General features: G+C 33.4%; 4 protein-coding genes across 4 annotated transcripts; all 4 read right to left on the reverse strand.

Annotated features, from left to right (window-relative positions):
- Positions 1-1,189: 1,189 nt before the first annotated feature.
- Positions 1,190-5,179, reverse strand: LOC145589329 (uncharacterized). The gene is made up of 3 exons (XM_081645855.1): positions 4,872-5,179; positions 2,685-2,799; positions 1,190-1,442 (listed from the first exon to the last, which is right to left on the reverse strand). The coding sequence occupies exons 1-3, from the start codon at positions 5,109-5,111 to the stop codon at positions 1,369-1,371; spliced, it is 429 nt and encodes a 142-aa protein (XP_081501981.1). The 5' UTR covers positions 5,112-5,179; the 3' UTR covers positions 1,190-1,368.
- A 526-nt stretch (positions 5,180-5,705) lies between these two features.
- LOC145590202 (serine carboxypeptidase-like 34) lies at positions 5,706-9,590 on the reverse strand. The gene is made up of 10 exons (XM_081646952.1): positions 9,323-9,590; positions 8,234-8,344; positions 7,955-8,050; positions 7,665-7,757; positions 7,447-7,535; positions 6,963-7,262; positions 6,736-6,875; positions 6,357-6,449; positions 6,167-6,272; positions 5,706-6,050 (listed from the first exon to the last, which is right to left on the reverse strand). Exons 1-10 carry the CDS (start codon positions 9,588-9,590, stop codon positions 5,898-5,900), a joined length of 1,449 nt encoding a protein of 482 aa, XP_081503078.1. The 3' UTR covers positions 5,706-5,897.
- Positions 9,591-11,932: 2,342 nt separating this feature from the next.
- On the reverse strand, positions 11,933-17,484 carry LOC145587321 (serine carboxypeptidase-like 34). The gene is made up of 10 exons (XM_081644050.1): positions 17,082-17,484; positions 13,981-14,091; positions 13,788-13,883; positions 13,612-13,704; positions 13,420-13,508; positions 12,973-13,278; positions 12,745-12,881; positions 12,529-12,621; positions 12,318-12,423; positions 11,933-12,129 (listed from the first exon to the last, which is right to left on the reverse strand). Exons 1-10 carry the CDS (start codon positions 17,398-17,400, stop codon positions 11,980-11,982), a joined length of 1,500 nt encoding a protein of 499 aa, XP_081500176.1. The 5' UTR covers positions 17,401-17,484; the 3' UTR covers positions 11,933-11,979.
- Positions 17,485-22,299: 4,815 nt separating this feature from the next.
- On the reverse strand, positions 22,300-27,979 carry LOC145587322 (uncharacterized). The gene is made up of 4 exons (XM_081644051.1): positions 27,845-27,979; positions 27,437-27,531; positions 26,161-26,435; positions 22,300-23,618 (listed from the first exon to the last, which is right to left on the reverse strand). The coding sequence occupies exons 1-4, from the start codon at positions 27,872-27,874 to the stop codon at positions 22,804-22,806; spliced, it is 1,215 nt and encodes a 404-aa protein (XP_081500177.1). The 5' UTR covers positions 27,875-27,979; the 3' UTR covers positions 22,300-22,803.
- Positions 27,980-27,989: the final 10 nt, after the last annotated feature.

Genomic DNA, 27,989 nt, shown 5'->3' on the forward strand with positions numbered 1-27,989 from the left:
TGCATGTTTTTATTTATAGGTTGTACTTTTTTACAATATTATTCTTTTTTTTTTATGATTTGTCACCCTTTTTCTTTTTTGTACTTTAATAACAATACTTTCCCTCTCCTTATTCTCAACTACTTTTTCTTTCTCTCTATCTCTCTCTAACCCCACATGCATATTTATACTCCTAATTATTAGTTTTAAGAAATCTTTAACTTTCTTAATTTCCGTGCAAAATGAGAAATAGGCATTTAATAAAGGGACGAAGGGAGTACTATGTAGTCCTTTTCATTAAGACCTTACTCATTTAATAACCCGTAAGTTTGTATTGGTTCATTTCCGAATTCAAATGATACTCTTGTGGAATGTGATTTGAATTACTACGTATATAAGACCGTACTAGTTGTCTTTTTTTTTTTAAAAAAATGATCTAAATTAATGAAAGTCCTTACTACTGTTCTTCCAAAAAAAAAAAAATGTTATATGAAATTATTTTATCCAAACTTATACTTCGTATTATTTTTCACAAGTATGAACTTAACTTATTTTATTTGAATAAAGATTCGATAATATTAAAATATATAATGAGATGAATCCAACAAAATGTCAAAGTATTGTTTTTCTTCATGTACAAATCATAATAGAAGGTCAAGAATTGTTTTTGTAAATCAAGAAGTTAGATAATCAGCTCAAGCCTTAAATGCCAAAAGTTGATGGAGAGATTGATTTGTAACAATAAAGCCTCTCTTAAGAGTGTTTCCTCCCTGTGGTTAGCTCTTTGGTAAAAGCTGTTTACAAAAGATCCTGTGACCCTATTTGCTTGCTTTGTCTTCGTGGCAGTGAGAATGTGCAGCACCTTTTTCTTCCAATGTCCCTATTCTCAGATAATCTGGTGCAATGGTGCAATGTGTTGCAGCTATTTGATTGCAGGAAGCCAAAATCCAACAATTTAATCAGGAGGTTTTGTGGGCAATCAAGCACTGCAAGAAAGTTAATGCTAACTCCTGATGTGTGACAGAAGTAGTGCACAGTATTTGGATTCAAAGGAATGCTGTAATGTTTACAGGGAACTGTAAGCCTGTTGACAGTGTTTTTGAAGATATTGTTTATAATTTGGCTTGCAGATGCCTTGCTGGTGATAGGGTGAACAGAATGCTTGAAACTAGGGTGAACTTAATACTAGTATACAAGATGAACAGAAAGATCAAAATAAGATCTTCTCAACATTAAGATTTAATAAAAATGGAATTCAGCACAAGATATAATGTAACAATATATCATCCACACCTCCCTCCATTTGTTAAGCAACTAAGAAAGCATGCTTAAGTGACAATAAAAAGGAATTCGTGCAAAAAACATGCTATACACATGCATTTCTTCTGGTTAACGAACACGTCGAACCTTCTCTTCTTGTCCAAGTCCAAGCGATTTTTGAGCATTTGAGATGCCTTCTGGATCTGTTTAAGGCAAAAGTCAATAATTAGATTTACAGTTTTTTTAGGACCTAAGCGTTTTATTTTCATATTCAATAGTGTGAAGGGTTCTGCAATATGAAATGGTCAGGATTCAGAGAAGATTGAAAATTCCACCCCAGACCTCAAAAGGCTTCAGAGCAGAATAACATAGACGAAAATGCAGAGCAGCCAAAAGTTATAATGGACCAAGACAGGAAGTGCTTCAGCTAGAAGTTCACTAGATGAGTAGACTATTGACTATATGATATTAGCATTTTGGATTTTCACAATTCTAGATCTCCCTCATGACTTAATCTTTTACCCCTTTTTTCATCACTTTTTGATAGTGACCCACTTCTCAAACAAAAGGACAAAACCACAATCATCACCATCAGGAGGTTTGTTTACAAACCTGCTGTATATAATGGGTGAAAAGAAGAGTGATTGTTTTGGATGATCCCGCAAAGATTACAAAAGGGTGAAAAGAAGAATGATTCTTCACTTATAACTATGACAAAACTATCTATGCAGAAGTGGCTAATATGTGCCCAACAACATTCCATAGAGTGGTCAACTTCATAGCTTCTAGCCTGAGGCATAGGCACAGAAGGAGAAGACACTTATTATTATTATTTTATATATATATATATATTTTTTTTTTTTTTTTTTTTTTTTTTTTTTTTTTTTTTGTGTAATTCACTCGTATACTAAGATGTCAAGACAATCTATTAAGTCTCCTATTAAGTGCATTAATCAGATTCAGATATAAGCCAAATCAAAAGATATGATGCAATATTTTGATTAATTCACTAATGCAGTTATAACAAAGAGGTGAGAGAATTAAAGTGAAAGTAGTAATCGGGAACCAACATGACAGCCAGACACTCAAATAAAGCAGCGGTTCGTGAAAAAGAGGCACCCATTATCACATATGATTTCCAGCTTTTCCTTTTTGACAAATGTGAGATGAGAGGCTCTACATGATAACAATCAGCAAACAAGGATCAAAGAATGTAAGTAAACCTGACATGGCTGATAAGTGATAAGGACCATATGGATCAAATTGCACTTAGAGGAGTTAAATTAAATATCATGGCAGCAAACATAAAAAGCCTATGATCTTTCCACACAATTTGGGTTCAGGAACAATTCTGACTTCTGAGGGGCTGAGACATATGCACTTTCTTTCCTACCCAGCTAAACTTTAGCACAGAGGGAAAAGCAAACCATAGAAGTTCGTATTACCAAAAAATTGAGTGAAAATACGAGTGAAGAAGCTCAAGTTGCGAGAAACATTATACGCCATCACTGGAGGGAGGGGTTTGACAAGGGTGTCAATGCTAAACACCCGCTGAAGAAACTGCAATTAGATCCACATATAAGAGTAAGCATTATATAACCAAAATGAAAACTATCAAAAGAAGATCAACATAATACATATACTCATACAGACCTCATAGAAGTAAATTTAAGAGAAATACAGCTAGTACTCCAGAGTTTTGACCCCCAATCACCCAAACGTACTTAATTTTGGATTTTAGTTCCTTAAAAAAGCTATAAACTTGCCAAAAAAGATACCAGGGGCAAAAAAGGTGGAACATTACAGAAGACAAAAAGCATAGGAGTTATTTAACTTTTAAAAAAACCGCTTTAACCTTCAAGCAAACAATATTTAGAACAAGCAGCCCTTGATTTTTGCAGAATTAGCAGGAAAATAAAACTTTTGGAATAATATTTCAGATACTTTAAAGTTGTGCTACATAATTTTCTCTAGAGTTGATAAGATTCCAGCTTTTAAGGCAGATGAAAAGCAGTGAAACCCACTATTATTAATATAATGGCCTCCATAAAAACAAAATACACAGTGAATAACCAACATCAGAAGTGAAGGATGAGAATGAATTATATCCAAGATCTACATTAACTGAGGAATAAAAGGAATAGTTTCCTCTTCCGTCCAAAGATTCAACAACCCCCATATAATTTCCTAAAAATAATAAAGATGAATATTTGTATGCGGTATGTGTATGTCCACCCTTTAAATAAATAGTTTCTACAAGTACTAATAATCAATAGCTTCTGGGACCTTATCTACATTAAGGCTTAATATGGAGATCCAAAATCACAATATAGCCCAAAGGGTAATCTTCAAAAGTAAAGAGCTCAATGTACAAGCTGTTTAGGCCTGAGTAGCAGTGACCCTCATGCCAACCAAGCTTTTTTAGGGTCCTTTATCTTCAAATAGTAAGTCTGATTCATAGAATCCTGAAGAGTGCGAATAGTCATAAGCCAATATGAGACATTTTCAGAGTCATTGCTTTCTCTTTCAAAGCTCTCTTTCTTAAACTTCAAAAGAAAAAGAAGAATAGAAAAGGCAATTAATCCGAAAGAGTGTGCATAATCATAATACGAAGTATAAACATCTTCAGTGTCATTTCTTTCTCTTTCAAAGCTCTCTTTCTTGAACTTCAAGAGAAAAACAAGAACAGAAAAGGTACTTCATCCATGATAAGCCATGCCTCAAAGATATAATATCCTATTTTGTTGAAGAACTTTAGGAACACTTAGTACAGAATCACCCTTGTCAACAGTTATTACATATAGGAAGAAAGAGATACCTAGTATTAATAGAGTAACTCCAGTCTCAAGAACCCTAGTCAATAGTTATCACAATCCACTTGCACGCCAGAGTTATAATTATTGTGAATAGGGCACCTTTCCAAAACTATATACCATCTAAAGAATTTCCCAGATGACATTCATCAACTTAGTTGTGAGACCGGGTACAGAAACACGAGAATCTTAAAATAACACACTCCTGCATTCCAGAACAATATTAATTGGACACCTTACTCCAACATTTGATACTCAGTAAAATCTAGTGAAATCATCCTATGAAATTTCAATAATTTATGCCAACCCGAGTCCTGGGATGGCAGGTAAAGCTACAAGCAAGTACACTCGAATACAGAACGAACATCCTAGGCATCACACATTCAAACAAGTACAATCAGAATAAAACCATGAATCTCATCATCATCCCATGATTCCAAAACTCTTTTCCACTATGTCAAGGGTGGAAAACCCAATACTTCAACTCCATTTTTAATCATCTGACCCCTCAATTTGAATAATCCAACCAAAATTTGATACTTAATAGTAATTTTCTAATTTCAAAACCCTAGCTACTGAATTTCAACACAGAAGAAAGGAAAGCATACTGAAACAGAATTGAATTACACTCCAAAACCACAATTCCAAAACCTAATTCCAGAAATTCAATAAGAATTCAAAAAAAAAAAAAAAAAAAGAAAAAAAAAACGACCCCATTTTGTAATTCGTCAAAATAGAGCTAAATTACACTCCAAAATCACAAATTAAACTTCAAAGAAAAATCCCACAAAAATCGAAAAAAAGAGAAAAGCACAAAACCTGATAGTTGCGCTGGAAACTGTAACGAAGTTGGGGGTCAATATCGGAGAGAGAATCATCATCATCATCAGCGCCATTGTTGGAGGAGAGAGAATTCTTCTTTTTACCAGGAACATGCATAGTAGGAGTACTACCAGGTTGATTGGTGACTTTGAGCTTTGCATCTTTGAATTTATCAGAGGGATTTTCTTCTTCTCTCCATGGTGCTGATGATAGTAATTGCTTCTTCGTCTTCGCCATTTTTATCTCTCTCTCTCCTCTTCTTCTTCAATCTTCAGTTTTTCTATGGTTTTAATGTTTCATCTACTTGAGTATTATCTTCTGCGCTTTATTTTTTCTGTTTTATTATTAGTTCACTATTGCTAGAAATGGGCCGGACCGGGACGAGGGCCGGTTAGACATGATACGAATGTCGACTCAGAGTTCTCACATTATAAAACATGACACGAGAGGCATTCTAGTGGGTCATGAAATTTATGAATTTCGTTTTCAAAATTTAATACAAACACAATAGATTGACCTGCGTTTTGGCTCGCTTATATTTTCCCAATTAATCTAAATTATTAGGTGGCCTGATTACTTGATGATTTGCATGAGTCTGATATGCCACAACTATTTCTTGGCTCGTCTTAGGTATGACCCACTTAAACACGAGGTAAGTTGACTTTTTGTGACTCCTAATTATCAATAAAATAATGCCAAATTTTATAAGATACACGGGTAAGTTGACTTTTTGTGACTCCTAATTATCAATAAAATAATGCCAAATTTTATAAGATAGACACCTTATAAAGTTCTAAAGATATTAATTCCTTTAAGTTATCAAATATCTGAAGTACATTTCTATCAAAGAATGCTCTACAAATCAAATGTAATCTCTACAATACAATGATTACACGTATTCGATCAAACTCTCACATTTGGTGCTAAAATTGTAACTCTTAAAAGCTTAATACAAAACAAAAAGACTATAATTTGCTAAACTTATGGCAAATAAAATGGTTGTATATCATCATCAACAATTCATCATGAAGGTGGTGCATCTGGTAGTTTTTTACCAGCTAAGAAGTGCTTGATCAACTGCAGAGCTTGTCTTGGCTTAGTCGTCGGAACTTGATGCCCTGCACCTCTTACCGTCACAAACATCAATCCTTCGTATTGTATTGTCCATCCTCCAACCTATTATAAGATACACACCTTTCAGAATTATACTATGACTTCAAACATTAATGCTTTGGTATAAATATGTATACAATTATATAGGTCATGTAACAATAACATGTTACATGTATTACCTGTGAGCTGGTATACCATGCAGTCCATTCTTGAACTGTTTTCAACCGGAGTTTTCTAAGAGTGTACCTAGTTGATGTTACCGGAATCCTCCCATCATTATCTCCACTGACAATAACAATACAATCGTGATCAGTTGTTTGTGATACATACAAGAAGTGAGGTTTCGCGAGCATGAGGGAAGTAAATCACCTGAATATCCAAATGCGAAGACCCTTGGCTATAAGCTCTTTTATAGTAGGAAGTATCGAGGATGGCGAGTCACTCCAAGAAGTAATATTGTTACTGCAAAACCATAAATAATACAACCAACACGTACTAAATTAAATTAGCAGCTTTAGGCCTTAAGCAGTTTGATAGAGTGTAAAACATATTTTTAGGCCTTAACCATCAGCTTAAACGTTTGGTTGAGTTGGTCCTATAAATGGTATCAAGAGCCAGCCTAACACAAAGGTCACGGGTTCAAATCTCAGCGTGTCACAGTTATATATATATATATATATATATATATGTATATATGTATATCAGTGTTACTACCTACTGTATGAGCTAGTGTGCTACTAAGACTTACTTGCAGTGAGTCCATGGATATGGAAGTTTCGTAACATTGGCATGTAAGGCAGTTTGGACATCCGGTCTATTCATATAAGCATCTGTGTAGTCTGATGCACATGGATCATACCCTGCTGACGGTCTTTTGAGCCACCCTTCCTACAACAGAACAGCAAGTCCTAGCTATAAAACAGTTTGTCGCGACAGGGCCTGTGACTGAACAGAAACAAGGGATTAATGGCTTACAAATCTGGAGAACAGTCGAGGAGAAACACCATCAATGACAGGAGGCTGAGTATTCCTTCTGTGAGTTTTAGTCTGGTTTTCGATACATATTGGAGCATACAAGTTGTATATATCTATCAGTCTATAGTCAGCAAAGTATTGAGTCAGGGCATTGTTGCACTCTGTAGTCAAATTTTTCTTACTGAAATCACAGTTTTTCTTCAGATCATTGTAAACACGGTCCGATATCACAGCATGATCCCATGCGTACTCAACCATCCCTTTCTGATCAGTTTCGTCGTCTAACAGTGCATTTCCAATCTGAAGAATGTCACTGTACATTATAAGTAGACCTCCATTGACATTAATATGCATTCATATTTCAACTTCAAAAAAAATAACTTGTGTACTAGGAGTCTACAATACAATTGATTTTCTTAGCAAACAATTTAAAAGAATGATTCAACAAAATGAGATTATTATAGTAGGGTTGCCGAATGTTTACCATGAAACCTTTCAGTTTGATCTGATCTTCCTTAGAAGCAATCTTATTGTCGTCGAGTATGAGCTTAGCAAGTTGTGGAACATAATGACCTTATAAGTATGGAGTAGGATAAGAAAATAAGAAAAACCAACTTATCATAGAGTATAGTACAATGTTTCAAATAATAACTGATGAAAATAAATATGCTTAAAAATAGAGTGAAGTGGGTATGTATTTACCTGCATAACTCTCCCCAGAAAGGTAAAAATCATGGGACTTAAACTGTGGAAATCTTTTGTACCAACTGAATAGAAAGTTGTATGCATCCTTAGCTGTTGATCATGATCAAGGTAAAAAAACAAAACTACAATCAGAAACATAAAATTGATACCAATATAATTACTCTATTAGTCCGGGAAAAGTTGTAACATTATGAAGGGTTAAGACAATGTAACTGTTCGTCTGTTATTTCTAGTATTCGCGCAAAGAGAGTACAAGATTAACTTAGAAAAGATTGAAGGATGATTACCTGCGATGGTGTCACCAAGTTCACTTATGTCACTGCTAGTATTACTGTAAGAAAATCCAACACCAACAGGAGATTCCAGAAACAAAAGATTGGCAGCTGAAAATACCAAAAACTTCATGTAAGAGTTACAATGTATTAATGAAAAATGCTACAAAAAAACATTTTATATCTCGAATAGTGCATATAACATGACATTTTCCGCGATTTTGTGAAAAATAACCTTTTTAAAATCCCTCCCCTAGAATTTCAACAAGAGTAAATGTACACAAGATTATTAACCTTTATTCCAAGAGTACTTATTGAGCTTTAGTTTGGGTTTGCTGCCTTTTTGAGGAGAGAAAGGGCCCAACTCTTCTGCTTCTCCATACCCAATTGAAGAGCATCCTGGCCCTGTATATTTCATGCAATTTAAGGAACAACTTAAAAAATTGAAAATTGATGTTAATCTGTTACAAAATTTGTTACATTAGTTTGTTCATTTAGTACCTTCTCTTTTTCTTGTTATTCTTGTTTGTTTTTCACTTTTTTAACAATGCACATAATTTTTAATTTACATCATCTAATACATATTTTAAAAATCCTATTAAAAAAATTATTATGTAATGAAACAAAACATCGAGAAAAATTCAACATGATGTCACATGGATAATCATATGTATCAATTATAGTAGTGATGAATAGAGTCATCAAATAGGAACACAGGAAATATTTTATGATTTAACTTTCTAATAATAATTTCCTTATGGTTTAATTGAATATAAGTTATTTGTTAAGAGGAGCTTAACTACTCGACCTAAGATTTAATGATAACAAGCAGCTAGAGGCCAAGTCTTAACACCTAACTAATTATTATACTCATCAGATTATGCATATTGTATTCTTGTTACACCCCATTATCAACCAAAACTGATGTTGATGTTTCATTTTTGTGCCAAAAGGAAATTTTCTTATAAACAACTCTAGGTATTTTTTGTTTTAGGCAATGAATTAGATGGCTTATTAATCTACTATCATTCTTCACTATCTCAAGTCTTACAATTCTTGTTAATTATCTACCATGATAATATACAAATCAATTGTATAGTACTAATGTACTATTGTGTGTCATTAACGAAGAAAACTAAACTTAGAAACATCGAATTATTTTGACATATCTTTTGAAAAAGATCCTTTTTATTTTGGGACAATGAGAGTAATTAAATTGCTAAAGTTTCTGTAACAAACATTATAAGGCAAGATTTTTATGACAAAAAAACATTTATACTTCTAATATACATATACGAGTACTACATATTATGATAATATAATTATATGATATACGTGGTACAATATACTATGTAATAACAAGTGTGACAAATGAAATAGTACCTCCATTGAGCCAAAGAAGCAAAGGCTTATTTTGAGGCTTTTCTGCAGCTTCAAAAAACCAATAAAAGAGTGCCTTCCCAAGACTTGCATTCACTGTCACATACCCTGCATACTGCTTAAAACTCACCTTTGGCTGCCCTGGAAGCCTCTCGACGAAATCCGCCCTTTGCTCTGCCATTATTTCCGGGCTTAGGCTGTTCCGTGCAGCGGCCGGATTAAACCTGGTGCTTGCAGCCAGCAGCCATAGCAAACAATAGTTGATGATCATATTGTACACTGAAATATATTTACTAATTAAGACCCAAAATGTTGAGTTTTAGTAGTAAAGAAAGTGCATTTATTTAATACCTATAAAACAGCAAAGTGTTACAACCCAAAGAATTGAAACAATATATAGCTTATTACATGAATAATGGTTAAATTTGAGGGAAAGAAGTTAGCTATATAAAATGATGAGTTTTTGTCAGAGGGAGTCTTTTTGTAAGACAAAGTGGAATGTTGCAGTTTAAGCTATTACCTAATTTTTGCACTTTTTAAAATTTTCTTTTTGTTGGATCTAGAGAATTTTAACAATATTGTATACATGCATATTATTAATAGTTTCTTTTAGCAAATGACACCACATTTTTAACCAAAGTTTTAACTCTATGCACAATTAACACACTAGTTTTGGAATATAATCATTCTTAACCTTTTTTTTTTCTTCATGCAGGTCATATTTTGTAAATATAATCATTTAATCTAACTGTAACATAGATTAGTGGATAAGTTTTCGGTCATCAAATTTTTAATGTGTAAGGAATAATGTATTAAAACGACATATGAATGAGATGAAAATGAAGGAAAGTGTCACGTAGTGGAATAAACTTAATTGGAGACACTTTTACCTACAATTAGTCATGCTATCTTTTGTCTGCGATATAATTTTTTCAGAGTCGAAGAGAGCACGAAGAACAAACTAAATTGCATAAAATTTAATGCCATGAGCCCATGACAATACTGTATTTTGCTCTAGAAATCACTTAAATATCTAAAAAGTTGGTGGTTTAATTTTTTGTATAGAAAAGTCAAATTTTAAGAACTTTCTATATAAATCAGTCAACTTGGGTATGATTAATTTCAAGCTCGTTAACATCTTGTTCAGTTGCTTCAACACCCAGTAATAGAAGATGCAAGTTTGGACAGCTGAAAACTTGAATTTTATCAATGTGGTCTCCCACTCTTTGGTCAATTGCTTTCTATTGCTTCCTTGTAAATTTTATTTTATTTTAATTATTTATCTAATTTTTATTTTTTTTGGAGATCAACAGCTCTTCCTACATTATATCAGTCTTTGACTAGGATTAGTTTAATTTTGACTTTTAATGTAATTAGCTAAATAATCTACCACCTCCTTTACATATTAATTGTAATGACGGAATTTTTTTATGTCACAAATAATAGCCCTTTGTTGTAATGTATATGGCTCGAACTCTTCAATTTACCTCAAGTATTTGTGTCGGGCCCTTGACATTGTATGACACTTTGATACTTCATTTTAGTTCAAAATCATACTAAATTTGCACAAAATATATAGCCTAGTTGAACACTTGGACACGTACCCAACATTAGTACCCAAATCCGAGTAACATAAGTTGCAATAAATATGAAACGACAATAGTAATCAAAATAACTGCAAATAAATTATATAGAGTTTATATTGACCGTTTCATCTGAGTTTGCCAAAGTCCAACTTTATTAGGCCAAAGTTTTTCCTAGCTAGACCGGTCCACATGAACCAGCGCAACTATTTTACTTCATGGGCCGATTGCGATTCCCCTAGCCTAACCATCTTAGAATGATCAGTTAGCCACCTCTATCGATAATGAATTTTCAAAAGACTTAGGGTCAGTTCTGATTTACTAAACTGAGCTGAACTGAAATGAATTGTTTATGAGAGAAGGAATTGAAATTAGAAATTGAACTGAATTTAAGTGGAAGAGAACAGATCCTTAGTTAATGCCATTACTCAAAACAATTGATTTCATAACATTAGATTGTTTGGGGCAATGGGGCGATATCAATCCATTTACAACAACAATCACGGGTTGTCAACAATAAATGTCACCTTTACTAACTACGTAAAGTCTCTCATGTCTTACGATATAATCGTCTCATTTAAATGCTCAAATGTTCATTATGTTTCCAAGAATCACTTTAACCATTGCGAAATTGTGCAAGATGACATCCCCAAAAAAATCTAAAGCAATGAACAAAAATTTGAGAACAACTAATTTTAAGGGTTTGGGATTATAGAACAAGCATTCAAAGAAATACAGATGCCCATATTTCATTTATTGATCAAATTTCCTTTCCAAAAACTACTCCTTTATCTATAATTTGTTTCTTTTCTGTGTAAAAAAAATGCTTTACAATTAGCAATTAGACCCCTATATATGGAAGTTCTTCAACCTAAACAAACATCACTTGTTCTTTTTTAATTGATAAAAATCTTAACCAAAAATTGAACTAATTATTCTTGATATATATATATATATATATATATATATATATATATATATATATATATATATATATATATATATATATATATATATATATATATATATATATATATGTAAGGATGGAAACTGAAGAAAGGCATCATAGCGCGTTTATCAAAAGGCTTTAGACGGCATTGTTTTGTTGGCAAGGAAATGCCTGAGCATCAGAAGGGCTTCCCTTGGCTTGTAAGTTGGAACTTGGTGACCCGCACCTCGAACTGTAACAAACATCAGCCCATCATAGGCAATGGTCCATCCACCAACCTGTAATAGTAGAGTTCAAAATTCAGATCATGATAAAAAAAGAGGTACATATAACTATATACTAAAATCTTATGTTGGTCAATTTGTCTCGAGAAGTAAATCAGGTGAAGAGAACACGAACTGCATCATAATATATGGTTGGTATTTGTTAAGCAACAAAAATGTTATATCAGAACAAGAGTTTATACCTGATCTTTGCTATACCAGGGGGTCCAATCTTGTTTGATCTTCAAGCCAAGCTTTCTGAGTGTTAGCCTCGTCGAACTTACAGGAATCCTCCCATCAGTATCTCCACTGGAATTCAATATAGTATTTTGTCAATATGTGGTTTTATGTATCAATCATTTGCTTATACACAAGTATATATAAGAAATAATTAGGAATTGTGACTTGACTAACCTGAAAACCCATATCCGAAGCCCACCATCTATAAGCTTCCTAATAACAGGAAGTATAGAGGCAGGTGCATCAGCCCAGAATGTAATGTTGTCGCTGTTTATATCATTGTTACCAGTTCAAACTATGTTAGTACAAATTGGTTCAACGCAGATATAATATACTGAATTTATATATTGTCAGAAAATGCAGGGGTTCTGTTTCAAGAGATTCATTTACCTGCAGAAGGTCCAGGCGTAAGGAATTTTCGAGGTATTGGCATGAAGTGCTGCTTGAACATCCGGCCTATTTAGATATACGTCTGTGTAATGATCTAAACAAGGGTCGTATCCAGCAGGCCGCCTGTGCCATTTATCCTGTAAAACATATTGGGAATAAGTTTAAGGAGATACAAATTCGCGATGATACTTTTCCTGTATGTTTTTTGATAGAGATTAGATTACTAACAAATTTGGAGAACACGCGAGGTGCAATGCCTTTGATGGCAGAAAGTTGCCTCCTGCTGTTGCTGCTGTTAACATCAGTGTAATTTATTGTGCAGATAGGCGCATACAAGCTGTACATATCTATCAGGTCGTAAACTTCAAAGTACTCATTGAGTGCACTTGTGCAATCATCAGATACGTTCTCAATTTTGAAGTTGCACTTTCTCTTCACATCTCTGAAGACTTTATCTGATATAACTGCATGATCCCAGGCATAGTCGATCATTCCTGTTTGATCTGTTTCATCATCCAACAGCGCGTTCCCAATCTGCAACATGCCATATCAGTAGTATAAGAAAATCTATGTTTGCTTGTCATTTTTTCACATTTAGAACATCTACTTGTATAATTCTATATGCTCATGTTTCCATATTTGTTAATGCAACCAAAATAAGACTATGAAGCTTACCAAGAAACCTTTCAGATTGATAAAATCCTCCTTGCAAGCATGTTTGTTACTGTCAAAGATGTACTCTGCGAGCTGTGGAACATAGTGGCCTAAGGAGGTAACATTTGAAACAAACGCCGTCTCAATACAAGGTCATTCAAAGAGAAATAATTTGGAGTAACAAACACATCAACAAACTTTGCATATGTTTACCTGCATAACTTTCCCCTGCTAAATAGAACTCATGGGACTTGAATTGAGGAAATCTTTTGAACCAGTTGACAAGGAATATGTAAGAATCCTTTGCTGTTTGAATAAGAGAAAAAGAGTTAAGAAACAATAGCTTGAAACTATGACATTCAATCAAACATAGCTAATAAATTAATCACCTGTAAAAGTGTCACCAAGTTCATCAAAATCACTGCTAGTATTGGTGTAAGAAAAACCAACGCCAACAGGAGACTCCAAAAACAACAGATTGGCAGCTGAAAAACAAACCAGTAATATAATTGTCAGAATTCAGATATTTTTTAATGCACCTTATTCTTTGTATTTTTTCAGGTAACTAAAACTCAGTTCTACCTTTATTCCATGAGAATTTATTGTGTTTCAATGACGGTTTGCTACCCTTCTTAGGGAAGAAGGGACCTAGTTCTTCAGCTTCACCATAACCAACCGAAGAACATCCAGGACCTGTAGTATAGCCAAAAATGAATAAAACTAGTTTGAGTTTGAATGGACTAACATCACATTTTGTACTACCTCTGTCCAAATTTAGTTGTTACATTGTTAGTTCAAGTCCGTGGTTAAGTTCAAAACTATATCTGAGCGATAACAATGTACTTAAAAAAATAGCCTAGGAGAAAAAATTCATGGTGTAAGAATGTCCAATTTGCATTGGCTGTATACTCCTAATGAAGTTGTACAAATTCAAGTGATTACATGCTGGTTTGACAACTTGGGATCGTGATTTAGTACTCATAGATTAGCTGCATCAGTCAAAACGTATCTACTACTCCCTCTGTTCGGAATTAAGTGGCAAAGATTGAAGAAGGGATAGGAGAAAATAAAATAAAATCCAATTGTTTAATAGATAAATTATGTCATATTATAAATAGGGACAATACAACAACTAATTCTAAACGGAGGGATGGTGGGGGCGGAGAGGGGCCCGGGGTGGTAATGACATCAACTTGTCCAGAAGCATATATAATAATGGACAGAGCATAGTAAATGGTCAAATATATAGATGGCATCTAGAAGAATATTTGTCACACTGTAGTATCCACCATAATATCATCTTGGTAATCAGTTGTGTTGTGGCCATCTTCCAAGCACAGCATTTTCTCCATTACTCAAGATTGTGACCTGACAAGACTATATGTCATTCAACACCCTTCCTCCTTAACACACACACACACACAATTGAAACAAAATCAAGAAGAAAGGTCAAGAAACTCGAGTCAAGTCACTTCCACAAGCTTAGGATCGCGAGGTCACCAAGTGGAGCTCCAGCTACTAGACCATGGTTGCAGGACGTAGTCGTGTAACAAAGAGAGCAAAGACTTATTATAACTCCGAAGGTGTATCGACAATTTTTCCTTTGTAAATCACGAAAATTTTATACTCCCAGTATCATTTGCAAAGATGTGTTATAACTCTTAAGGTGTATCGACAATTTTTCCTTTGTAAATCACGAAAATTTTATACTATTAGTATCGTTAGCAAAGATGTGTTATAACACTTAAGGTGTATTGACAATTTTCCTTTTTCTAAATCACGAAAATTTTATACTGTCAGACTGTCAGTATCATCTAATACATTTACACCTTTTCTTTTATTGAGTAGATTAGATTTAAATATTCATCATAAATATGAATAAAATGGGTGGGTGACAAGCGGGCGAGGAACATACAGGTGACATGGACCGTGTTACAAAATTGACATTTTTAACAAAGATTTTATAACAGTAATAAGTTGAATTTTTGGTAGTTGCTAGTAAAACAATCAAGTTGGTTAGTTGGAAGAATCAGAGCACATTATTTTTTAGCATATTGGAGATTTCAGCCTTTCTAAAGGGCCTACAGTCTACAGTCTATTACTATTGCATTTGTTTCACGTGGTGGGACAATATATACAACCTACGGTTCAATGATATAATTATTTCTATATAGAATACAACAAACTAATAATTATTTTTAGAAAATTTTAACCATATCATACATGAATTTAAAACATTAAAATAATAGAGTGTTCTCCGATATCTAGTTATTATGAAGCATGTAAAATGAGATGAAGGAAGTATATTATATCGAACTATAAGAAGTTTTTCGCAATGTTTAACTATGAAGAACATTCAATATAAACTTTTTCAGTTAATTAACTAACAAATGGACCACAAGGCCAACCATTGTTGATGTGAATGTTTACTAATGAGTGTTCATTCATTATGGGAGGATCTTTGACTTCTTTTATACTCCGTTTTCATTTTATATTTTAACGTTTTAAATTAAGTGGTTGTTTGTTTCGACGTAAGTACACTTATTAGCAACTTCTAAGACGTTATTATTGAAAAGTGTGAAACAAATTGCAGAAATGCAAGATAATTTTAAGAGAATAAAATTGAAACTGTTATCTGACAGTCTATGAGCCAGTACTTGAGTAAATCTTTGGTCCACGAACCAAAAAGAGAATGGGACAATTTTGTAACTAGACTTTATATTGAAGGTAGGAAGCAAGTAGCAACTAGAAAGAATCTCTTGATTTAATGAATTTTTGATACAAGAATTGAACGTACAATTGCTTATTTCACTATCGAATATTTATTGCACAATCAATTTGTAATAAAGAAAAATAAATAAATATTGGTATATAGATAAACTGAACAAGATTTTATCTAATTCATTATATATAATGGTTTGAAAGAAATGGTCGAATTAATAGTCATTCTAGTGAAATCAAATCGATCAATTCCTAAACTATGACTTGACCATACCTTAAAATACAATAATATAGAATGACAAACCAACAATAATAGTAACTCATAAAAAAGCCTAGCCAAGTTTTATTAATTGGTAGGGCATAACTTATCCTATAAATCAATCAAATTATTAGTCTTAAAGGAAATTTAAACAAAATATCAATAATAATAATAATAATTGACAGAAAGGGAATTTCAACCTAACATTGAAATAATTAGAAAGTAGGAGAATAGAGACAATTTAACTTTGTATATATGCATGCCATGCCATTATTATTTCAAGGACCACGTAACAAAATTGCATTTATAACTATATAAAAGGTGACTAACTTTGTTTTATTTGGACTAATCATATACTCCTATGTTTAATTTGACTCAAACTAACTTCCCTTAATCACAATCAATAATCTCATAAACAACATTATAATTAACCTTTTCTCCCTTGTTTAAAGGAGATGCAACATATTTGACAATTTTGGAGTCTCATATATTATTATAATAAACATATAAAATTAAGATTTTTTTTTTCTAAGTTTTACTAGATTTTACATGAGACGGTATTATAAACTGATTTTAAATAATAACCGTGAAAATTAAATAAATTATACTAAAGTATGAAGTAAAATTGCTATAAATTTAAGGCCATATAAAAAAAATTGTACCTAATAAACAAACAGTTAAATTAGTTAAATATGATAGTTACCTCCATTAAGCCAGAGAACCACAGGTTTATGATGAGGATTATGATCAGCTTCAAAGAACCAATAAAACAGTTCTCTACCATGACTAGCATTCACATTCACATAACCAGCATAATGCTTAAACCCAACTACCGGCTGCCCTGGCAATTCGACGACACGGTCGGCGTTCTGCTTAGCCACCACCTCCGGGGTTAGCCCGAGGGTCGATACCGAACCCGAAACTATCATAACATGGGTTGTAAGCCATGTTAGGAGTATAGATAAAGAAAAATATTTACAAGAAAATGTTAATGATGATGGTGTAGAAGAGGAGAAAGCCATTGAGTATATTATGGCCAACTTTCTCTCTCTAAAAATATTAAATTTCTCTCTCTAAACTCTCCTTTTGCATAGTGAAGAGTAAAAAGGAGTGTATTAGTGTATATATATAAGCTCAAAAATAAATAATTATAAGAATTATATCATTTGAAAAATAAGAAATAGATAATATTACATATATATTGCGGATATTACTTTATATGTTGGATTTAATTATGAATTTATGATTATATTTTGCTAATGTAAATGATTTAATTACGAATTTATGATTATATTATATTATTATCGTAAAAATGTTTTGTATTTTTCCGGGTTCTTGGTTTGGGGGATGGTATGTTACCTTATCCGATAATGGAAATGGAAGTTTTAGTATCAGAGAAATTAATTGATACAGTACATTTTTGTAAAAAATAAAATAAAAAAATGATTGTGTTATGTATTTTTAAACTTGTACAGTGTATCTCTAAAAAAAAAAATTTTAAAAAAAAAATTTAAAAAAAAAAACCCTAGTACAGTGTATATAGGATAGGAGTATAGGACTATTAAAGCACATTTTGATACATGGTGAATCATTATATCATACTCCCTTATAACTTGATATGAGTACTTGTTAGGTTTATAATAATGTATGTAGTCGTATTTAATATTGATGTGCATGGTTAGTAGAATTTGGGTAGGATGGAATAAGATCGAAATTAATTGATGGCAAGATAATTTTTGTATCGTGTATGATATATAATGTATGATAAGGAGTAGAAATTTCTAATTTTATCTTAATTGACATCGTATTATATTAATTGACATAGCTGGCTTTCATTCTATATACTTCTATAGCTTACACATCCAGTAAAGTAGGCAACGTATCAACCTCCAAATCAGTAATTGAGATTTTAATAGCCAAATCTATTACCTTGTTTATTTATTGACGTTCATTTTATTTGTTTACAAATTATTTCACTCAAACTTTAGATTAAAATACATCAAGTTGATGATTCTAATGGGATAAGCAATGATAAAAAAAAAAAACTAGTATAATTCATAATAAATATACTTCCAATATTTATTATATAAAGCAATATACTAAATAATAAAATAAAAGATAGATAGAGACCTAGAGTAAAAAGGGGCAGAATTCCAAATAAACTAAACGAAGCATAATAAATACTAGGGTGAGCATAACAAATTCCTGGAACCAGAACTCATTGCAACAAGTTTCTCAAAATAGGAACCGCATGTTTCGGTTTTGATTTAGGGTACCATGAATATACCTTACTTAATTTATTATAACGTTTACATCTCGCAAATACAATAAATTAAACCAAAAGTAATTGTTTAGCAAATTGAATACATATATTTATTATTGTTATTTTTATATTTATAATATTTAAAAATTGGGCTTGAATTGGTGTATAACTTGAAATTAAGTTAAACCTTTTAGCAAGTTACATGGTACCCTACAGATTTAGGTTCTAAATAAGTTGTAACAATTTCTCAATTTTACTTCTCAAAATCAAAACCTCTTATTTAGGTTTTGATGCGGTTCCTAACAAGTTTCAATTTCAATTCAAGATGTCCTGAATTTTTGCTCACCCTTAATAAATACGAGTAGTACGTACACATTGTTTTATAAAGGGGCATAATAAATACAAGAATGTATTGTATACTGTATTTGGTGAGAATAAAAATCAGTATAAATTGATTGAACGTGGGGTATCCTGCGCTAATATGGTCAATAGCTTAAATAGCAACCTTTGAAAACCAAAGATGTCGCCATTTTATACGTCGCATTGCCATGATTTGTGACCTGTTATGTGGACTTTGGTCAATTTTTTTACATGATATATACAGATGAAGATACCAATTTAAAGAAGGAACGAACAACGGAACAAGTAGGCTTGTCAAAATCCGACCCGAACTAAAATCGATTGAAAAATAATTGATTTTGAACAATATATCTGTAATTGAAGTCAATTGTTTCTAAACCCGGTCTAAAAACTTGATTTTTAGGAGATTGATCCAAAATATTACATATGAGAACATTTTTGCAAGAAAATATCATAAACTTTTAGCATAGTTGATTTTAATAATGGTTCTTGTTTAATGTACTACGTATGCAATTTGTGTGGTTGGTTTTGGATCAAAATACTCGTACTATTTCATTAAAACTTGTTAATTTCAACATACACTGTCTTATTTTGTACTTCATTTATACAAACTGAACACTATTTGGGTTTGGAGAAATTGTGATTGAAAGTTAGAATATTACTTAGTAACTTTCTAAAGCTAGTGGTTGAAACCCAAAATCTGTTACAATTATATGAAACTGAAGCACTATTTAAATCAATGAAGATATGGTTCGGACGCTTTAGAATGGCATTTCTAACGAACTATGATAACTCCTAGATCTTGATAAAAAGTTAGTCACCTTTTACGTATGGGATCTTTACTTTTTAAAAAAAAAAATAAAAAAAAATACATATCCAAATTAAATGGGTACGAGTAGATTGTATTTGCTGTACTTTATTCGTTGACCAACCATGCTTTGCAGATTAAATGAAAGCATAAGAAAGTTGTCACAAAAGTCACGTATGAAAACCTCGGGATTAGGCTACTTAATTACCCTATACTCATAGATTAAGTGCAGATAATAGCTAAGTCAATTAAGTAATTAGCTTAGCTTTGTGTATGTACGCAATGATAATTAAGATTATTACAAGTATTACCTACTGAATTATCTGGATTATTAATTACGGAGTACATAACACTATGATCAAAAGCATGACCATGTGTCCATGTAGTCACATTCTTAATCAACCTAAAGTTTAGATGATTTATTTTTTTCGAGTGTTAGAAATTAAGAATTTTTCGTGACTTTTATAAAGAGACTGGATAAATTCTCTTGACCAAGGGTACAGATACAATCTTCTATGTGTCAGCCCCAGCCCCAACACTACCGCGCATATATTTTAAAATGATTCATGCTCATTATTCTTTCAGCTTAATGTGTGAAATATATTAACTACTACGTATTTGGTTTTTCATTGTGCCTCCGTGTACTTCATTTTGTATAAAACATTAGAACCTACTAGTCTTATAAATAGAAAGACCTAAAGTATAACTCTCTAAAAGTATATACAAACAGTCCTTGATCTACTTGATCAAGATACTAATTAGTTTGATACTCCGTATTATATTAACCATCATTAAGAAAACGCTCTGAATACTAACAAGTGAACTTGATAAGAAAAATAAGTCAATATCCAAAATATTTAGGAGCTAAAAATACATTGCATTTTAAAAACTAGAATATGGTAAATCTAATAAATTCAATGGTACATAATCTACATATACCTTGCAATCTTTTAGGTTTCAAATTAGGGAAAAAAAAAAAAAAAAAAAGCATCTTTCAAGGCTCTAAAACAAACTAGCACATTATTCCAAAATCCAAATTAAGATGTATCCAAGTATCAAACTATTCCAAACCAAGATACATCAATCTTTTCTTTGAAAATAAAATAAAGGTTGCTCACTAGATCACTTGTAAGAATTTTAAGAAAACAAAAAATGTTGATGAGAACAAAGTAAACATGTCATACATGTCTGAATCTTAAAATTAACCGGTAAGTTCGTTTAGAAAAAATTAACTAGTGGATTTTCCGAACCTTATGTCACATTTTGGGACCAAGTCTACCCATTATTGCATGCACCACGCGTAATCGCATATCACATGTGCATATGCCAATTGTATTTCTATAGAATTATAATAGCAAGATATAACATATACACTACACGTTGGCCCTTATATATACTCTATCAGTTCATACAACATAAGCGGATAATAAGTGAGATGTAGAAAGTACTCCCTCCGTTACATATTACTCGCAACAAAGGAATATTTTATGTCTCACAAGTTGCGAGTAATTCATAACGGAGGAAGTATTACTTTTCATGAATTTGAAATTGTTATGCTCATTACATAGGAAGTGCCAAAAGTAAAACTTTCTACGTTTATTTCAAACATTCAACTTGAGATATTTCTAATTTGCAAAAACTTTATGTCATCAAAATAAATCAACCTCTCATCCAATTAATCACTAATTTAATCTGCTCAGAAGTTCACAAACTACATGTAGTACCACCACGCAAACTTTTGTTGTATTTATACCCCAATAAACTATGAACAAACAATTACATACAAAAAGTTACACCTATATTTTGTCAAGTTAGAACACAGCCAATGATAATATAGCGTATTTAGTGAGAGCATGCGAGCACTCACTAGTTGACATGTGCATGAAGACAGAGTATAGAAGAAAAGGGAGAAAAAGGGCACAAATTTAGTTGTGTATAAAAATGGGCCCAAAAACTTGCTTTTCATCTCTTAAATGGCATATTCATGGGTTGCATTTGTCTAATTGGAATATCTTCCAACTTTTAGGCAATTTTTAGCTTTTTGGAAGTTTTCCTGAATATCATCTGCAAATTCTTTGACAGTAAACTCTGCAACAGTCTTATGTACTTAATTCATGGGATCTTGTTTTCCAACTAATAATTATAGATTTTTGAAACCTGTATACCTTTAACCTTGCTGTGTGTTCAGAGCGACTTAACTATTTGGTGATGGACCAAAATAGTCTGACTAATTGTCTAACTGTTAGGCATCTAACTAAGGCGTAATGTTTTTAAGTACAATTTGCTTTATAGGGTAACGCAAGACATTTTACCCCTTATTATTACCTAATTAGTTAAGACAACTAGAGCTTTTCACTTAATTTTGAAATGAAAAATCTCTCCTGTCACTGCTCTAAAATTTCACTAAAGTTCACTTAAGTTTTGAATTTCAAGCAGTATAGAATCATACCTTTTTGGTTATTGAAGTACTTCACATGAAGAAGACACAACTGAAGCAAACTTTCACATTAACTTACCTGCAAGGCTGCAAGAAAAACAGTCTGATATTCATACAAATCACTTGAATTCTTTTATGGTTTACTTAAGAGGGTTTTTCATTTCACCTTGGCAAGGCTATATTCCCCAAGTTTCATCACTCTGTTAGCAATGACATACGAATTTTTTTATCACAAGAGGAATTCAATGATTCAACAAACATTTGCTCAGAACATAACTTGTTCAATATTGCTTCACTTGCAATTGATGGTCCTGCAGGTAAGTTCAACGACCTAGGATTTACCAAAAATGTTTCATATCTAAATCGGAAGAACGAAGCTAACAAAATCAATTCCTAACATACCGCTAGGTAATACAGGTAAAACCACTTTGTGATGAAAATACCAATTCAAAACAATTATTTTATAGTTTCTGAAGAACCGAATTGATGGTCATCAGAAAGCACAATCACAGCTCTTCTCTGCTTCTATTGTAAGGTATGGCAGTTATAGTTTACAATCAGCCCCATCTCCTACGGTCCTCTTCTTCATCAACTGGAGTGTACCATGATGGCCGGCGCTTTGAGTTGCTCAACCTATAATTCAGTAGTATCTCTTCATTGCTAATTGTTCGAGTGGACACAAGAACAAGCGATTTCAGGATGGGAATATCAGAAACACCATGAACAGAACTCCCAGACTTGAACCAGAAACTACCAAACCTCTTCATCCTTACTCCCTCTTCATTTCCGAATGATATATTTGGAATATAAGTTCTCATATCCTTCTCATCCAACGGGAAATCATATGGGCAAACCATGACATTTGGATCCACATCCTTCGGTGGATGGTTGGCAAAATGAGCATAGGCCAGTGGATTCCGCCGCTCCAGAATCTCACCACGGGTTCCACTTCTGGGGCTCTCCAGAGGCTTGCTCAACATTTTCCACACCCGATCAGAACCAGTTTGAGCAATCTGCTCAGTAAATTTTGCAGCTAGTGGAGAGTTCATTTCATCCCAGAATTCACGGTTATCATTTCCCTCACCCCAAGGCTGGGCATTTATCACAGTACTATCATACCTAGTGATCAAATAAGAGTTGTGTGCATCAACTCTTGGGTATCCAGGAATAAATCGGTAATATGCTGGGGAGTAGACTACTCCAGGATAAATTGCTATCACGGAACCAACATCAGCTTCACCCTCCAGAAATAGACCTCGGCCAGCATCCTTGTGTGGAATTTCAGAAGATCGAACTGCAAGTGAGTAGCCTAAATGTTCCTTAATACCCTGACTTACATCAGCCAGCTTTAATGGCTTCGTTTCAGGTACAACTGCACTGAAAGTGACCCTATAATTAATTTATCTTGATACAGACATCCGAGAAACTTCAGATTTAGACAGTTTTGTCCTAAAAATTGGAGTTGAAAAAACAAATGACCATATATGCTCAGCAAGCAACAACGAGCAAACAAGCATATGAAAGAGAAAGAGAGAATATAAATATTGACAGTCAATTTCCAATGGTTTCCTGTGTTAAGTATGGAGGACAACATGATGCACAGCAAGATGGAGCAAAATTTGCAAGGTCCAATTCCCTTGAACAAGATGTTCTACCAAATAAGGAGGACAAGCATAGGAAAGGGATTCTAACAATGCCACAAAAACCATTAACTTTTGTATTAGGTGCATAATTAGATATATTATACATTTTTATTACCTTATTATAGTCTTTTGTTTTTTTTTTAATTAATACTTTTACGAGTTTTTATTTATTCATTTTTTTTATCTTTTGGATCTATTTTTAGTTTTAGTTTTTGTTTTTGTTGGAAAATTTAATTTTATTGCTATCCAGAGAGTATATACAAACACAAACCCACCAAAACACCAAAAGTACCTCACTTAGGTTCAGCATAGGAAGTGTTGGAGGAGAATCTGAGAATATCATTGAAAAAATAAGTACCAGGTTTGGAATGTGGAGCTCTAGAAGTGTCTCTTTTGCTGGGAGGGTTAATTTAAATAATTCTTTCCCGATAAATCTCCATGCTTAGTGAACCCAAATTGTGCTGTTGCCTTAAAGTATTTTGCAAATCATTAATAAGCTCGATAGGGATTTTTTCTGGTATGGAAAATTTTCAAGGTTTGCAGAGTTAAGAAAGCATGTGGCTTGGGACTTGGGGCATTTCAGCTCATACTGCTCACATGCCTAAATCAGAAACACTTTTAAGTTGGAATGTTGCAGGGGAAGCATGTTTGGGGTGTAAGCATCAAGCAAGATAAGTGGGTAACCAATGGGTCAAGTGGGTGCACTCTGTGCACATCCAAAACCAGTATTGTTTATACGACACCTGCTGACAGCAGTTGTTTGTCTTGGTACTGTTAACAATTTTGCAATATGAGGGGTCTATTGATGAGAGCTGATCAGTTAGGACAAGGCAACAGTTATACCATTAAAAAAAACTTATGAGCTTCTCTGTCAAAAACTCAAAACTCTTCAAGATGAATTTTGGTGGCAGAGACTAGTTGAGCCAAAACACAGGATCGTAGCTTAGGTGGCTATCCAATTCAAGCTGCCAACAAGGGAGGTTTTGATAAATTCACATTTTGTTAGTAATGAATCCTAGATTTCAGTTATGGCCAGATGGCTGATAAGCAAGCATAAATTAAATAAATTCAGGAGAGAGGTCTACAATTTTTTCATTTTTTTTATTTTTTTGGTCTAATGTGGAGGCCAACCCAATTGATATCCTATATTAACAAACTATTTTAGTATCACCCATTTTTCCTCCAAAATACAAGTACAATACAGTCATCTTCCTCCACTACCACCAATATTTCCTTCTCTCTCCTCCCCTCCCATGGCTATGCCGGCGATGGACCACCTTGGTGACTATAAATTGGCCGGCCGGCCGGCCAACAAAAGACACCCTAGTTGCAAAGCAAGTAAAGTGGGCCCATATTAAATCCTTAGGGAAAGGAATTTGCTTGTGAAATGGTGTTCATAGCTGTGCGGTGGTGCTAAGACTGCTAACTGTCGTGATGTGATGGGTGGCTCTAAAGGTCGTGCGGTGTTGCGGTGGTGGCGCGATGGTGTTAATGGGCATGCGGTGGTCGGGTGGTGGTTCTAGTGGTTGTGCAGTTATGGTCGTTATGTGGTGACGGTGATGATCTGCGGTGGTACGATAGTGTAGATGAGGAGAGAGAGAGGGGGTGCGGTGGACGGTGGTGTAGATAGAGGGGAGAGAAAGGAGATATTGGGTGTGAATTTACAAAATATCCATGATATTAACAATTTTTGTTAATATAAGATATCAACTTGTAATTTCTCTCTAATGTGTGCAGCCTATGACTACAAGAAATGATGTTTTATGGGAATATTTAAGTCCCAAGAAGAATTGGAAAGTCAAAGCAAATAATCTCATTACACTAAAGTTAGGGTTAGGTCGTAGGGATAAAGATTGGTTTGATGTGTAAAACTGTAAGACTGTATGTAGCTTGAGGCTTAAAGCCTGAATGCTTTTCTATTTTAGTTTTTAATTATATTTCTGAAAAATCCTTCCTAGAGCCAACTCCACTTATGGGATTAAGGCTTTGATTGATTAAATGAAAAGTCCTTCCCAGAAGATATGCACTAGAAGGCATTATAAATTAGTTTGTGTAGTTAATACAATATCTTACGCTTGCTTACAAGAAATATATTAATAAAAATTACATGATTTATATCCATTGCAAGTTAAAGATTGAAGATATCATTGTATTTAAATATTGGATTAATAAGAGGTAGCATAGGCAGAAGACAAATAGCAATGCTATCAATCATTAATTTCATATTCAAGAAAGAACAAGCTAAATTCAGGAACCTGAAGAAAAAATTACCAGGTTGGTTACTAGGAGAGCTTCCAGTACGGCCAAGAGCAAACCTAAGGCCACTTCGTGGCTGATCCTTATCTATTCGTGCAGCTGATTCAAACTGTTCCTCAGTTTTCTTGGCAGGAAGAAGCATTTCATCCATGAGCGTGCAGAAATTTTTTATTTGAGAATGAATATTCTCTTGAACTTGCTTTTGTTGGTCAGCCAAGGAAGCTTTGTTAGCCAAATCAATTATTTCCTCCACATCTGCCTCGTCAGCATCTTTTCCTATGCGGTTATAGCTGCAAGCAGAAGACATTCATAAGTAAATCATTTGATACTCTTGTCTCGAATTCTTTATGGTTGGAGACAATGCTTTTTCAGAACAAAAGGGTTAAATTGAACCCCTCTCCCTTTCCCTCCCCAGTCACCACCCCTACCCTACCTCCATCCCCTGTAGGTGAATATGTCAGGTAATGCAAACTAATTATGATATATTACGCATATATTGGGATTAGGATTATACAGTACACATATAGTAGCAAATCCATATCTCGTGATGTAAAATTTTGGGGTTACGTGGACTTGTAGAAGAACCATGAAAACAATATCAATAGAGATACTTCATTAGATAAATTTCACATCGAATGATAGCATGAAAAGCTCACATTGAATATCATCTCTCCAAGATACTGATACTAACTCTTTGCATAAAAGACACCACCACTAATCATGGACTATGGAGGGTTGTTTCAGAAACATTCTTAGGGAAAGAACTGCTAAAGCCCAATACCACTAATCATGGACTATGGAGGGTTGTTGCATCTGTGAATACATCAACTTTTACTACAATACCTTTGAGAATCGATCATGGATAATCATGCTTTGACAATTTCCCTATCTTCGTCTACCTCAATACCCCTGATCTCCAACTTCACCGATCAAAGGCTATCATACTAAGGAAAATCTTTTCCCACCTGAATATTTGCAGGCCATGACACACAAAACTCATAACTATTCCAAAAATTGTCCAAAAGTTATGTTGGAAAATTTCAATCTATTGATCCCATCAACTAATTTCACATCCTAATCACAGCATAACTTCGCAGAAATTACGGCAAACAAGAAATATCAGGATTTTCCAAAATTTACAATGTCCATCAAACACATTTATGACAAACATCCCTTTCGTTCCATCCGAAACATATGGAGTAACAATCATGTTGATAGTGTAATTTGAACTAGTAACGCAACCATTAAACCCGGAGAAAAAAGGTAAACGATTCAAAACATCGAAACCAACCTGGTATAAAGGAAGAGACGATTAATGTCAGCTTCAAATTGGAGACTCCTAGGATCTTTAGCAAAGGTGGGACTTTTAGCAAGAACTTTCACAGCCTGAGAGTAAAATCAACACACATCAGTACATCATTCACAAAGCATAAATGCAAGAAATTCATCACAATAAACTTAGGGTTAAATAAACACAAATTATAGCATTGTAACTTGAAATTATTGCAATTATACATACTGAAAATCTGAAATTAAAATAAATTTCACATAACTGCTAAAATCTCGTAAAAACCCGGCAAAAAAAATTTGAGATTGATTGCGGAGTAGAGCAACTGATGTGTGAACAAATGAATCGCAAAAATGGAGATGAAAATGAACAACATTGAAGAAAATGTAAATGGGTAGAGAGAGAACAAACCTCTTGAAATTTCTGGAATAGAAACGCCATTTTTAATCTGCACTATTTTGGCGAAAACTCAAAACGCCATTTTTGAGCAATGAGTTTTTTTTTTTAGGAGGGGCAAACAATGAGCTTATTGACTACTGGTTTAGTCGTATTGAGC

Source organism: Chenopodium album, chromosome 17, assembly GCF_948465745.1.
Source record: "Chenopodium album chromosome 17, dcCheAlbu1.1, whole genome shotgun sequence".
NCBI lineage: Eukaryota > Viridiplantae > Streptophyta > Magnoliopsida > Caryophyllales > Amaranthaceae > Chenopodium > Chenopodium album.

Bases quoted from the DNA above. Each gene is read 5' to 3' on its own strand.
- LOC145590202 (XM_081646952.1), bottom strand. From the start codon at position 9,590: ATGATCATCAACTATTGTTTGCTATGGCTGCTGGCTGCAAGCACCAGG. The intron at 8,051-8,233 runs GTTAATAATCTT...TGGTATTTTCAG, and splicing joins TAAGTACTCTTGGAATAAAG to CTGCCAATCTTTTGTTTCTG. The intron at 6,450-6,735 runs GTAAGTCTTAGT...ATGGTTTTGCAG, and splicing joins TATCCATGGACTCACTGCAA to TAACAATATTACTTCTTGGA.
- LOC145587322 (XM_081644051.1), bottom strand. From the start codon at position 27,874: ATGGCGTTTCTATTCCAGAAATTTCAAGAG. The intron at 26,436-27,436 runs GTTGGTTTCGAT...TTCTGCTTGCAG, and splicing joins CGTCTCTTCCTTTATACCAG to CTATAACCGCATAGGAAAAG. The intron at 23,619-26,160 runs GTAATTTTTTCT...CTTTCAGTGCAG, and splicing joins CTCTCCTAGTAACCAACCTG to TTGTACCTGAAACGAAGCCA.
- LOC145587321 (XM_081644050.1), bottom strand. From the start codon at position 17,400: ATGGCTTTCTCCTCTTCTACACCATCATCATTAACATTTTCTTGTAAA. The intron at 13,705-13,787 runs GTGATTAATTTA...TTATTCAAACAG, and splicing joins ACTTGGTGACACTTTTACAG to CAAAGGATTCTTACATATTC. The intron at 12,622-12,744 runs GTAAATGAATCT...TGATATAAACAG, and splicing joins TACGCCTGGACCTTCTGCAG to CGACAACATTACATTCTGGG.
- LOC145589329 (XM_081645855.1), bottom strand. From the start codon at position 5,111: ATGGCGAAGACGAAGAAGCAATTACTATCATCAGCACCATGGAGAGAA. The intron at 2,800-4,871 runs GTTTTGTGCTTT...ATCTAATTGCAG, and splicing joins GTTTCCAGCGCAACTATCAG to TTTCTTCAGCGGGTGTTTAG. The intron at 1,443-2,684 runs GTAATACGAACT...TGCCTTAAACAG, and splicing joins TATTTTCACTCAATTTTTTG to ATCCAGAAGGCATCTCAAAT.